At 38.8% G+C, this 14,793-nt stretch overlaps 1 protein-coding gene across 1 annotated transcript in view; it reads left to right on the top strand.

The window, feature by feature from the left end:
* The first annotated feature begins 3,796 nt into the window (after positions 1-3,796).
* Positions 3,797-14,793, top strand: part of LOC139724244 (serine-enriched protein-like) — a 47,545-nt gene continuing 36,548 nt past the window's right edge. Inside the window, exon 1 of the mRNA XM_071635387.1 lies at positions 3,797-4,013. Coding sequence (XP_071491488.1) covers positions 3,797-4,013 — 217 coding nt within the window. The remainder of the gene's footprint in view (positions 4,014-14,793) is intronic.

The following is a 14,793-nucleotide window of genomic DNA, read 5'->3' as shown; positions in this document are numbered from 1 at the left end:
AATGCCGTTCATGCTATTTCCACTATAACTACTACCACCACCACCATCACCACCATCACCATCATCCTCGTTATCATCATCATCCTCATCATCATCATCATCGTCGTCGTCGTCGTCGTCATCATCATCGTCATCATTATCATTATGGTGTATATTAATTTTTTACTTCCACTAAAATTGTCTAATTGTTCCACTTAAGTTGTCGTATGATTATTAAGAAAAAAAAAGAAAAAACAAGTAGCAACTAGTCTGACGATGATGTCTTATGATCGCTTTCGCGTATGTTTGATTGCATTCTAGATAAAGGTAACCATGGTAACAATGAGATGTGAAAAACCTAAAATGATAAATGTATTCTACTCCCCATATGTGCAACAATCTCACATCCGTTGACCTCTTGATTGAAAACAGTTAGTGGATTATTGACGTTAATGCTTGGGCAAGACTAACTAACACTTTGTGCCAAAGAACTGTATAATCCTATTACACTTACAAATCAATTGACCATTTCTTTGCCCATTGTTCCTCGGTAATCTCTAGCGGACGTGTTTGTCCAGCATCTTGCCAGTTCATTCGAAACTGACAAAAGGAACCAAGAAAGACGCGAGAGAGTGCAACGTCAGTTCCCCAAGACATCGTTAACCCACCCATCACGACTACTGGGAGCTGCAGGCTTATGTGATGACGTTACAAAAGGACAAATACATCTCCGACCTCAGACAACCAAGTAAACAAATTTGCGTGTGATCGAGTGGACATCGCTTTAAAAGTGACGCTGTGTTGTATACATCAAGTTGAAAATTGATAACCATCTGCAATTTATCTGTGTATTGTAGTCTTTCACCCTTTCAACCCGAACTCTGAAGTAGGTAAGTATATATCATCGGCGTTTGCCATAATTTCAGAGATTCAGAATGTATATAGCCGCTGTGTCTTATAAGGGCCGATTCAACATCCGATGTTAGATAATTATGTTTGGTAGCCAGTTTTCTTTTCTATTTATTGGGGGAGGCAGAATATAATTCAGAAATTATCAACAATCCAAGTTTGATATATACTGAAGGGAACAGTAAACAGGCAGACCGGACACTTAAACAGGCGGTATTCATGACAAACAAATAAACAACTGGCCTATTAACATTGACCGACGAACTGAATAAAAAAAAGGCATATCAAAAGCGGAAACCCAAGCAAAATAAATAATTGTTTTGGATATAAACTCCAAATTTTATTGTCCGAGAATGGAAATTCTTTTTGCCCAATTGATCGTGGGCCCGGCAGCCACTGAGCAGCGCCATATCGACGTTGCTCTAACCTTTTCAACTGTTGAACGGCAAACAAGGTAGCAGCAACTCCCATCTTTTAACGTCTTTTGGTATGACGCGGCCGGGGTTTGAACCCACGACCTCCCGATTGTGAGAGCAGCCGCTCTACTCACTGAGCCAACACATTGATAAAACAACAGAACATCCCGAAACAACATTTTGTTGAGGGAAAATAAGAGAGAGACAAAACAGAAGAAAGAAACTAAGTTAGCATCATTTCATCAGTTGGCTTGTTTGCTACCCAGGCCTGGAATTTTGACTCAGTAATTCAGACTTCATTAAAAACAAACGAATTAGCATCATTCACGTGGTTTGCTTGTACATCCACACTGAATTCCTGCAGTAAAAAGATCCATTCACTTAATTTATATTCTCATTGATCATCACTGAGGATTGTCAACATCAGCGTTGCAGGATATATTAACTGTTTTCAATTTACTCTTCATTATAGTAGTCGGCATGAACGTCGATTCAAATTTATTTTCAGTAAGTTCCATATGATTTTTTTTTTCATTTTTAATCTTAATGTATTTCTGCAACTTTCTTTTTTATCACGAATACAATAACACAGAGATATTATTGTTTTTTTTAAGGAAAACAAAATGTCACAAACAAATTCAATTAATCATGCAGACAAAAAAAAAATACAGTAGATTGCTGCATTTTCTTTTGCATGGCATGTTCCATGTTGCAGGGGCTGTTACAACAAATTTACTTAATGATGCTTGATAAAGAGACCGCCCTTTCCTCGTGACAAAATGACTGAAATATTATTTATTCTCAAGGATTTAAAAAAATAAAGGGGAAAGGTGCGAGTGCGGGGGGGGGGGGGTAGAGGAATCACAAATGACCTGACTTGATAATATACTTACAGAAAATACAGGTATCCATACTTAAAGGGATAAATTAACACAAATATGTATTTCTGTATTGTTGTCAATATAAATAGCAATCCACTGTATGAAGTTACAATGTTTTAATAAATAAATTGATAACTGTAAGTGGATTAATGTTCTCTGTTATAATGGTGATGATAATAGCATCCATTAAATCATACTGGAAACAGTAAATCATTATTATATAGTAAAAAAATTGTAACTATTATGATACTAGTTTATTAGGACGCTTTGTCTTAATCATTATAGGGCGTACAATGATTTAGTATACGCCCTACCGAAACAGAAAATAAGAAATAAACGTTGCCGAATCTTTGCTCGAAGCTCAAGGAAAAAAAAATGTTGACAAGCCCATAATATTGACACTTGAAGATGATATGTGAATTAGAATGCTGGTCTTTTAATTTGCCTGCTGTCGTTGACGAGCATTAATAAAAGGGACTACGATGACATGCACGGAACTCACCTTTATATCAATACAACTCAACTCTATATCAACAGAACACTTCAAAGTTACCGAGTACCAGGACAAGGATTCCTCCAAATTGTTTTAGGGGGGCATTAGTCACTTGAAGCGCTCTCAGAACAGGATGAGTATCCGTACGGGAAGTACAGAAGTATGTCAAGGATCATGTAAATATTGACCCACGTTATACTACGAGCAGAATTTTTCCTGTAACTTTCCTTCTTGACAAGACGAGCTGTTACTAACATCCCTCTCCCCTTCGGGACCCCACTCACGCTACAAAACTCATCCATGCAATTTACATTGACTTCTCATACACTGAAACTTGACCACTGAGTCTTCATTATCCCTGCATGGTGACTATCAAATGAAGAATATCTTTTAAACGGAGTTTTGGGTATAGATTATGTACATTATTTGATAGTTAGAAGAGTCTAGAATGGCCATAAAACGCCCATCGGCATGGTACAGGAAATGGATAGAGATCAACACTCACATGCAAGAGATCCCTCCCCCTTTCTCTCCCCCCTCCCTCTCGATCCTTTTTGTCTGATCCTCTCACTTTGGGTATTGTGATAGCACACATCCGTGTGGAATATTTTTTTTTTCATTAATTGCCTATAAACCTAAAACTGTAGGTACGTTGTATTTGATTACATTATCTCTCTCTTTTTCTCTCTTTGGATGTGCATAATATTTGCATGTGCATGTGCATGTGTGCGTGAGTGTGTGCAAGTTCTGTGTTTCAGGTGAGAAGAAAAGGTCTAGGAAGCATGAAAACATTAACATTAACATAGTGTCTCGATTTAGTATGTCACGTAGGACTAATCTTTGCTAATATCTTTATTTCCCCAGATTTCCATTCAAGTTCACAACCACTTCAAATACGGCTCTGCGCACATGTGAGAATATTATCCCTTTACGTCCTTCATCATTCGTCTGCGTAATACTTGCGTCTCCTAGCAACGCATCAAGCAGAGCCTCCCTCTCCTCTCCAGGAAGGAGGAGGACAAGTTGCGCTCTTCTTCTTGACCGAGCCAGTCGCGTCGGACACCAAAGCTGTGCTTTTTACTCTCAAACGAGTGTGACAGTCTGCACGAGCCGACATCATGGTGATGAGGATGATGCGAAGGAAGTCGTGCCCGAACACGGCCCTCCCGGACATGTACACCGGAGCCACCAGCTCGTTGTCGCTCTCGCCGTCACCAAGTCCGCGGACGTCGCCTCTGCCGATTCGCCGCGGAGGATCAGGCTCACTCCCGACATCACCACGCCCATCACCCAAGCCGTACAGGAAGCTCAAAGTACCGGCTATTGTTATCACTGGTAAGTATTGCTATTCATTTCAACACGCCTCCTCTGAACAGCTGTTTCTGATCGTAGCTTTGTTTGTTAACATCGGATTCGTCTGTGTTATTGTAGACATTTTCCTCTGTCAATCCTACCGTAATGTCATAAACGTTAAATTCATTACCAGTAAAAAACAGTAAAAACATCCAAAGAACTTGCCCTAAAAATTATGCTGAAAGATTTGATAACCTAAAGCTTGATTACCAGCTTGAAAGATGAAAGTCATAATTGTAGTGCCCTCATAATATACACGAGAGAAGATGACAGTGAGAACAGGTGGCCTTTCCGAAATCTGTTTATAAATCACAGTATAGAAGAACAAGCTTCATTGTTTGCAACGGGTACAAGCTTAAGGTAGGCAAGAGCACACTTATAGCAATATTATATTACATATTGCACGACGACACAGTTACCTACTTGCCTCTCCGCAGATCAATTACGTCATCCAAATTGATGACGCGATATCTGATATTGCACAGGAAATGATGGACCTTGATCATGGGACGTACGTGAATAACTAATTGATATTATTAATAGCAAGTGGTTGTCATTCTTTTGACTTCGTCTGATTGTGCTCGGTCATTCCAATCTTCACAGTTCTAGTCTTCTCGTAGTTAATGCAAAACGCTTCTTCATTTATCTCTCACGTAAAGCCATTGTGCTGACGTATTGCGTTTCCACCATATTTGGTCATCCTCGTCATACTTGTCCTCATCAGTCATTTGCATAAATATGAATATTTTCTTTATTATTAGATACTTATAATGATAACAGCAACAATTATAATGATGATAATAATAATAATAATAATAATGATAACAATAATAATAATAATAATAATAATAATAATATATTATTATTATTATTATCAATATTATTATTATCAATATTATTATCATTATCATTATTACCATCATTGTCATTGTTCTTAACAGTACTATCATGAGTTTTGGCATTAAGTAATATCAATGTTAGGATTATCAGCTTTGTCATTGCTGTTTTTATTTCACAAGTACCATGTTACAGTGGTATATGGCAAGCATAATTACAATAGTGTTTCTTCATTTATATCGCATTATGGTTGTTGCGTGAGAATGTTATACCTATACCATTGTCATACTAATCAAGTATCACTTTCGCTCTATCGGTCTTTCACTTTCTTCCCACGACGAATTATATCAATCATTAACCGACGTTTTGAAATAATGCTATTAATGATGATGATGATGATGAAGATGATGATGATGATGATGAGGAGGAGGAGGAGGAGGAAGAAAATGCTATTGCAGAGGCCAGGATGATAATGATGTTGGAGAAAAAGGTGACAACGCTTTTCATTGTGATAAAAATGAAGATGTTGATGATGATGATGATGATGATGATGATGATGATGATGGTGATGATGGTGATGATGATGATGATGATAATGACAGTGACGACAATGATGATAAAAGTAATGAAGGTTAGGAAGAGGGGGAGGAGGGAGAGAATTGAGGATAACAAGACGACCATGCTGTTAAAAAGTGTCCACAGAGTTTAGCAAGTCAAAGAAAACTGTTGCCACGTAAAAAGTTACAAGAGAATAGATGTGGTCTTTGTTTGATGCGTTTTGTTTTGATGCATTTTCATGATCCTTGAAGTTATAATAAATTGTTCAAGATACATTTAAAGGTCGTGGAGCTATACTTGTAACCAGACTCAAGACTCCAGCCTGAAATGAAAGACCAAATTATGCCCATCTACTTCAATTATTCCTGTTATTCAGGCGGAATAATGATTGCAATAGGAATCCTTTATTGGCGTTCTTTTCATGTCGTGTAAATGTCAAATCAATTATTGTTTTAGATGGGTAACGACGCGTTGGGGCGCCCGCTTGCGATGATTAAAGGCAATAAGTTGTGCATGATTCTTTGACGATACGTCTCGCTTCGAAACATTTTGGCCGTTACATCATTTTCATTGCTTTACGTAAACTCTGTCTCTTTCGTCTCACTATGGCCATTACGGGACGCAGTGGCGGGTGTTGTATCATACGATCATCATTTTATTCATGTATTAACATTAAAGCAGCAAGGTAAGCTAAACTGAAATAGCAGTACTTTCGCCTTTTCAAAGTCTGTCGTGCCCTTTATGTGGCGTATAGGAATAACGCCTGATTAGGCTGCGAAGTCACGCAACACTACATTCCCCACACATGCAGAATAAAATGTAGATATCCTGTCGAGTCGATGCGAGCCCGTGTCAGGAGATGAAATGCCTGATATGCCTGCTTACAAAACGCCCAAGATTCTATGCACAGCGCCGCAGAATCTTCTCGACGGATAGATGAAAGATTTTGGTATTTGACGCATCGGGAATACAACGATCGACAGGAATAATAACACGTCAATGAAAGAACGTTTAATCCTTCCTCTCCGTCTGATATCGATTATCCAGGCGATTTGCTTCACTTCAGCTCTCCTCCTCCGGTCCGGGTTGATGTACTGTAGTCACATCTTCTTCTTGTGAGCCCTGCACATCAACAATTCAAACGTAGCCAGATGCAGCTGCTCAAGTTACACATGCAGAGCGCCACGCTCGAAATCACTTTATACGCATAGACACACACTATACAAAGCATGTAGAAAGTTACAATTATTACACAGCTTTATGCGATCGTAAAGACCGCATTTCTGAATGTTACATTAAACACTATCATCCCCATGACTACAAATCGACAGAGGTTTAACAAATTAGCACAGTGATCATAACACGGTCCCATGCACAGATGATAATGATGAACTTTATCTTCAGGACGTGTTTCGTTTGCAAAGTAAACTACAGCTAATCCAATTACTATAGAATTAAAGATGTGTATTCGTCTTTAAACGTTTTACCGTGCTCCATCTTCAGTGAAACAACGCAAAGATGAGACCTTTTCGAGCCTCATAATTGCAGTGCCTTGTTCTCGAAGCACTTTTCAAAATGAAATTCGTGAACGTCCTCAGACATGTCAGATAGTTTGATTGAGGTCGATATTCTCATCATTGACTAGATAGCTATTATATAAATGAACTCGCATAAACTTGTATCATTGTTGTTACTTGTGTACATTCGTGACCATTGTACATGACATATTATTTGACCGCGCGTCACCTAACTATGAATGCATGAACATTATCCGATCAACAACCAGTCGACATGTGCTATGTGCTCACAAAGACACACAAAACACTCCTGCAGGTGAATTATACGGGCAAACAGGTAGACTACATTGGCAGAGGTAGAAATGAAGACCTCCTGAGTATACGCTTACTCAGGACCTACCTTTCTCCTCTCTCATGCATACATACATTCTTCCACAAAACCGCACATCACTTCCCTTTCTCTTACAAGCCGACGCACATGACAGAACGTGCGCAGTCAAAGGTAAGCTTATCACGCCTTTCAACATCGCGGCTGCGATCGATCTGAATACCGGGCGATTTCTGTCTAGCGCCATCTTGAGTTTGCTCACTGTACATGATAACTTGTGACGATGAGGTGAACCCTTCTGTTGTTGTTTTCAGGGTTATGACTGTCTATTTCTGTTTATATGAGATGTCTAGTACGATGCGTCACACAACGGATGTCTTAGTTTTTCCTCTCACACTGTTCACTGACGTTCAGAGGCATGGTCTTATGATAATGTGACAAAATGCTATGAGCATGTATTTTAACATGGGCGTGAGCACCGCAGTGCCCGCAGAATTTTATACAACTATCAACTTACGTGCTGATTAAGAATGGCAACGGGTTAGCCAACAGTCACGCCGAACATTGAGAACAACTTCAAAACCACACACACGCACACATGCATGCACACACAAACAAAGTATTAACAAAACGAAACAGCAAACAAACAAACAAACTGCCCTATATACCTATCGCAACGTAGTCAAACGAAATCAAAATAAAACAAAATAATATGATTATATCGTGCATGAAGTGCTGGCTATGCGTCTGCACAATTTATTGTCCCAAATATTCGTTGGGAATGTGACGTACTCTAGACAGATTTAGATCCATTCTGCATCATGAAATAAAGTCTGTATAAACTGAATTTTCAAATATTTGTAACTATTCATTGATCCCTAGACGTATGTCATATGTAATCTGTGTGTAAGTTTATAAATGAAACGAAATAAATTAGAGTTCTGCAGTGGGCCGATAGGCAAGTATTGTCATAGCCAGTTTTGGTCTCACACCTTATTTCCCGTATAGACATTTAAATATCAAATCTACAAATACACGAAACATTCAATATCTTTTTTTTTTCTTTTTTTTTTTGCTTCCAGGAAAAGCCACATTGTTTCACTGATATTCCAAAATTTTGAAATGCCTTTTTTATTCATATTTTTGGGCTGTATTTATCTCAAACTAAACTCACAGATCCTTAGTGAATAAACTTTGGGTTTGCCACCCGGAAGAACAAGAAACAAACCCAAAACAATCGCTTGCTTTTTTTTTTTAAATAATAAAAACGATAAAAGTCCCGATTTGAAGAGAATCGCGTCTATCCCTCATATTGGGACTTAGTTTCAGAGGAATAATTTTCCACTCAACTTGTATTTACTTGTTTCTATGATTATTTCCCGATCTATTTCAGTATGTTTGATACGACAAAGTGAAAGTGTTCGGAAGGGTTGGTTGTATTTAGACTGGTGTGTGAGTTCTTCATCTTACTATTTCAACCTGCAAGATAGAGAGCACGCCCTCACTCGATTAAAAATCAGCAGTTATTTCACTGTCGCATAATACTGGCCTCTGTCGCATTAGATTATGAATGTACTGCCTATGGTTTGAGACGAATAGAAAAGAAAAAAAAACAGATAGCAATAAATTACCTTTACTGGATTTTTCGTAAGACTTTTGATTGACGATGATGAAATAATGAAAAACTGCAGGAATAAAACCAAACCACCCCCCATATTTTGAAGCTATGAAAGTTCTTCAGCGTGTTAAATGTATTTCCTCGAATGTAATTAGCAGATATAACCTGGTTGTTATTTTCAGTCAGTATAATCAGTATCTCAACGTTTTTCTAATACCTGAATACAACACGAAAGGGTTTTAGAACATCTTGCCTCAGTCTGTCATATTAGTACGCGGTACCTAGTACATCGGTCACGCTTCAGATACCGGAGCCTGGATGAATATTGTAGGACCCCACCTGAAATGAGAAGGTCATGGGAAAAGACTTAGCTTTCCGCACTTATTCAAACGATATAAAGAGGAACAAAAGATAAAAATCAAAGACATAGATTGATAGATAGATGAACAGAAAGAGAGAGAGATAGATAGAAGAGAAAAGGGAGATAAAAAGAAAGAGAAATCAGTGTTGTTTACGGTCTACTGCGAAGTCTGAAAGCGTTCCTATTATTGTTTGCCAAGGCCACGTGAAGGCAAAAATGTGTCTGAACATGATTTTCATACAGCGAAAATAATACCACATGAAGAGCATGCATAGTCAATGGGTGTTCTGAACTGTCACAGTATAGTTGAGACCTAACCCAATCCAAGTCAATTGTGTGCAGTGAGCTTGTATGTTGCCACTCTTTGCCAAAATGGCGCGTCTAACAAGAGTGTCCTGGTTCTAAATTTCTTCTTGCATTGCGAATTGTTTTGAGCTGCATGTTATCGATTTTTGATATCCCCCTGCATGGAATCTGGTTCATAAAGGAGTGTATCCCCAGCGGACCGGACAGAAATACGCCAGTGGGGTAAACACGACATACCAAGCGTGCATGCTGAATCTTAATCAACTTTTCGGAGAATAATCCACTTTTGTAGAGCATTGTGAACCGAGCAAGAGATGTATTTCACGGGCAAGTATTCCATTTCAAGACAGTTCGTGTTTGAACGTGATCGTTCGCTATTCATATCACGTCCATATCAGTTGAATCTGTTACGTATACATAATCAGATTACCATCCGCTTGTAATCACGCAAAGAATTATTTAATTTTGACAGAGAGATGATATTACCTTCTGCATATGATGTAGATGCTACGACTCAGGAAACCAGGTAGTTTGAACCTTGCAGTTTGTGGAAAAAAAATATCACCGTTCAGAGTAAACAGCCTTTACAAAATGAATGTTCGTGGTTTTGTGCGTATCAGGGCAATAATAATAAATAATAATTGATACGATTTATATAGCGCCAAATCCACTCTGCAGAGTGCTCTAGGCGCGGAAGGAAGAGAAAGTGAAGGAGATAAAAGACATACAAATATCAAATACATGTAATGAGTAATCAAATTGAGGCTTTAAACAAGTGAGTTTTTAGACTGATTTTAAAGGAGTCTGATGGAGAACAATTTGTTACGGCTGAAGGTAAGTTATTCCATAAGGTGGGAGCAGCATGGCCAAAGGCACGTGTGCCCCATATTGTAGTGAATCGTGGAATTATCAGAGAACCGGAGTTGGATGAGCGTAGAGATCTAGCGGGGATGTAATTATGGAGTAAGTCGATGTTATGCTGAGGAGCAGCGCCCTGAATGCAATGAAAAGTCAGAAGTAAAATCTTAAAAATAATGCGATCTTTGACTGGTAACCAATGAAGTGATCTCAAAATAGGGGTGATGTGAGTGTGCTTCTTGGATAGTGTAATGATGCGTGCTGCCGCATTTTGCATTGTACAATTACCCCCGAGGGCAATTGTAAAGATTAGGATTAGGGTTACGGTTAGGTTTAGGGTATAGAGTTTGGGTTAGGGTTATGATTAGATTCAGGATTAGGATTAGGGTTAGGGTCAGAGGAAGGGTCCGGGGTAATTGCCCTAGACCCGTTTTGTGATGGTCTATGAAACTGAAACCACTTCACAAAACTTACATATTCTTATATGATAATTGACCTTACTTTACTTTATCCGTTGACATGATAATATCTCTACTTTTACAAGACACAAATTCAGGATACAAGCAGCTATCACTTCAATGGTCACACGGCGTAATAAAATAAAATCATTCACGAACCTTACCTTTTAGACATAACGAGTAAAATTTTCCATTGCATCTGTATACAAGTGACTAGCACGTGATAACGGGACCTCCTGTCATTTACTATAGTACAACGGCTAGACTGCTTCATGCGCATTAAAATGGGGATGAAAATGAAAAACATACCGAAGAAAGTTTGTGGCTTCATGCTACAATTGCTTCATTTTTGCGCATTTCACTGTGAGTGGTTTGGGTGAAATTGATTTCCGCATCAACAGCCAGAATTTCGAAAATTAAACAAACGAAAACTGCCCTCTGATCTACCGTTCACTTTCATCCAGTTTGGTTGCCATGAAATTGATTAGGCTGTCACCTTTAAAGGGACATTACAGTATACTGGTTGAGGTGGGGATTCATGTTTTGAACATTCCTAAGTGAGATAATGAGAAACCTCTAATGAAATATGAAAGAGCATGTAATTTTAAGAAGGATTCAACGTTTATTTGATCAAAATTGGTTTTCAAATGGCTGAGATATCCAAAAAAGTGAAAATAATAAAAGGCGACAGGCCACGCCTTTTATTAGGATCTCTTTGTTTCACTTTGTTTTTGGATATCTCAGCCATTTCAAAATCGATTTTCATCAAATAAACTTTTAATACCCCTTAGAATTGCATGCTCTTCGACATCTTATAGAGTGTTTTCTGAATATCCCGCAAAACCTTAAAAGCTAAACCTCACCTCGACCAGAACTGTACACACCCTCTAACACCTTAACCTTATACCAGGGCCATGAATGCAAGCCTGTGATTCAGCTCCATTGATTGTAAGCTCTTATTCTGTACGCCAGCCCTTGGCCAACCAAGCTCTGTCAACGATGTCTTTGATTGTTGATTATTTCTCGAACAGTTTTAACATTTCTTCAGCTCTCCTCAAACTTGCACGATATTGCTCAAAGGAGACAACCTTCCAAAATTTGCTACCTTGAATATTCTCTACCATTGACCGTCGAGTCGATGGACCCATGTCTTTTATTTACCATTTTGAAGGAAAGAAAAATATGCATTCAGAAAGTGGTCAACATGAAGTCATGCAGTATGAATCAATAAGGCAAACGACAATCTCGTAGATCGATAGGCCCACGATCGATAAAATGTATCCCAAGTGCTTCTGGGGCCACATAGAACCTATTCTCTGTTATGTCAGTAATCCACGAGAAAACGATACATAAACAATAGGATCGATAAAGATTCTTTTTCTGGATTGTTGGCTGCAATGAAGAAACGATAAGGCGTGGGACAAAAGCGTAACTCTCTCTCTCTTTATATCACCGAGAAATGTATAGATTTGTAAAGGCGCCTGGACGAGATTTTTATAGGAGTGTTAGGCAGCAATATGGAGATAGCACTGCAATCGAGCGACAGGGCACAAAGAATGAAAGTGCCGAGGTGAAATACGTTATATTTGAGCAGATAACGACAACTTAATAACTACAATTTGGAAGCTACATTTCAGCAATATTCCCTGAAACCTTATTTCGCAGATTCCTTTTTTTTTCTTCTTTTTTGCATCGTGCATTATGTCTTGAATTGCTCCTAACCCTCATTTAAGTGATTCTCTAATTATGCTTAAATGCGCGGTGGTGAATCGACAGCAACACATTGATTTTGGAATGTGACAGACATATATAGTAATATTCATTACTTCTGACACGCTTATTAACAGGGAATTTATTTTAGGGTGTAGAAAATAAAGTTAAATCGATACAAGGGTTGAGAGTTGTATGGATCATCCTTGGAAGAACGGATCGGTGTACATCTAATCACAGAACAAGGTAAAGAGTCGTAGCGTCCTCCTTGGGGGCTGTTGGCAACGAATGACGCGTTTGTACAATGTTAGCTTGGCTCATGGTAAGACAAAGACCCCATGTAATAGCCCCATGCGCATGAAAGGTCCCTTACACGTCTTTAATCATCGATTATTCCACTCCGCGACACAGGGAAATCGCCTCGGGATATGTATCGGTGTTCATGTAAGCTTCGCTTTAAATAGGTTAGTCCGCCAGAACAGTGCGTCGAAGTACATTTTTGCTTGAGGGGAAAACTTAACCCAACCTGTCTTGGAATGTGGTTCCACCCTCGCAGGCCCTGATCCTCTAAACAAACCTACTCGAAAGTAAACCCATCTTGTGATTATTCGAAAATGTTCAGGAGCAGTGTCGGCCTTTTAGGATCACTGGCTGCTCTCGGCAAGAGCAATTACCAACCTTGGGCTGATCTGAGTGTGAAGTGTTTGGATGTATGCACGCCATGTTTTAAAGTGAAAACAAAGGAGACATTTCAAGGCGTCATTTGTACTCTGTAGGAAAATCGACTTTATTTACTCTTTGCCCCTGGAATGGCTGGAGCAGTTTACTGAAGAGATGAAGCGAAGCCGAAGTTGTGAGTACACCCTTTTCAAAACCTCATCTTCAGACTAACTAACTCTCTTATCGTCTGCTGTTCCATTAAAAGCAGGACCCGCACGGGAAAGCACAAATCAACTCTTGATACTGTTTCCACGATGTCAATGGTTTAAAGTGAATACCTTTTATGAATTCAAACTATGAAGGCACTACGAGATCGGAATTGGCCTAACTCGGAAGAACCAAGCCCATGGCGACTCTTTTGAGACTCAAAATACGTTTAGATCTATTTTCTCCTTTCTTATAACATCTACTAGTATAGAATAAGTTTACCCTAATGCTAAATAGAAATGTCTGCTAAATGTGCGAACACTGCATGGCTTGGGAGAGAACAATCAGACAGCACCACAAAATTGGTTCGAAAGTTACCAGCCACTTTTTTTTTCCAAAAACTTTCTGGTTCTATGCCCAGTTTCGATGAAACCTCTTCGTGCCTGTCTAGTGTGACTTTGAATCTTGATGCCCATTTATTGAAGTCTATTTGAACATAATGGAGCAGTATTGTATGTAGTTCAGTCGAATGCTCCAATATTGTTTTTTCTCTCTTCGAAATTGGCTTGTGCTATAGCAGTGCTAGTAAGTTCAGTGAAACAGACGACTGCACAATTTCGTTACGCAAACTACCCTCTGCCTATTCACAGACTGCTGCCTTCAAAAAGACCATGACTCCCACACGTTTTATTTGCGCTGATTGTCATCGGTATGCACGAACGCGGTGAATAAATACGACGAGTGTGACTTGACTTAACACACCTCTACGGGAAAAAAACACCTCTCTCACTCTTTTCCTTTTTTTCTTCTTCTTTTTGTTACGATGTTTATTTACTCGGCAGAGTGCATTGGAAACATCGATTGCAAAGAGCTATATTCTTTTTTTTTCGTTATCTCAACATCTTCACATAAATGGTAAGAAAGAAGTCATGGTCAAATTAGATTCGATATGATATAGTTTGTTATGATATAGTTTGTTTTTACCCCATGTAGAGGGGGGGGGGGGGCACGTGTATCGTTGATACACAGCTGATAATGAGACTTGTAAAGGCTGGTGTATTTTGAAAAGAAAAGTAGGGTAATACCGTCCCACATAACATAGTGCGAATTCTCTGGCCTTGTTTTTATTCTGCATAAGAGCAACAGTAAAACGTAAAATACCTTACATTTCATATGTCTGTTCAGTAAGTATAACAGTTAATTTTGTTGGTACCTTACTGATGATGAGGATAATGATGATGATGATGATGATGATGATGATGATGATGATGATGATGATTGTAAGTATTCTGATAGCTGATGATAATGGCATAAAATTTGACACTGTAACTATAATCGTTCTGG

The sequence above is a fragment of the Diadema antillarum genome, unplaced genomic scaffold (assembly GCF_040938485.1).
Source record: "Diadema antillarum isolate AM-2024a unplaced genomic scaffold, OU_Dant_1.0 scf00000209, whole genome shotgun sequence".
Taxonomy (NCBI): Eukaryota; Metazoa; Echinodermata; class Echinoidea; order Diadematoida; family Diadematidae; genus Diadema; species Diadema antillarum.
This window is presented reverse-complemented; position numbering and strand designations above follow the sequence as displayed.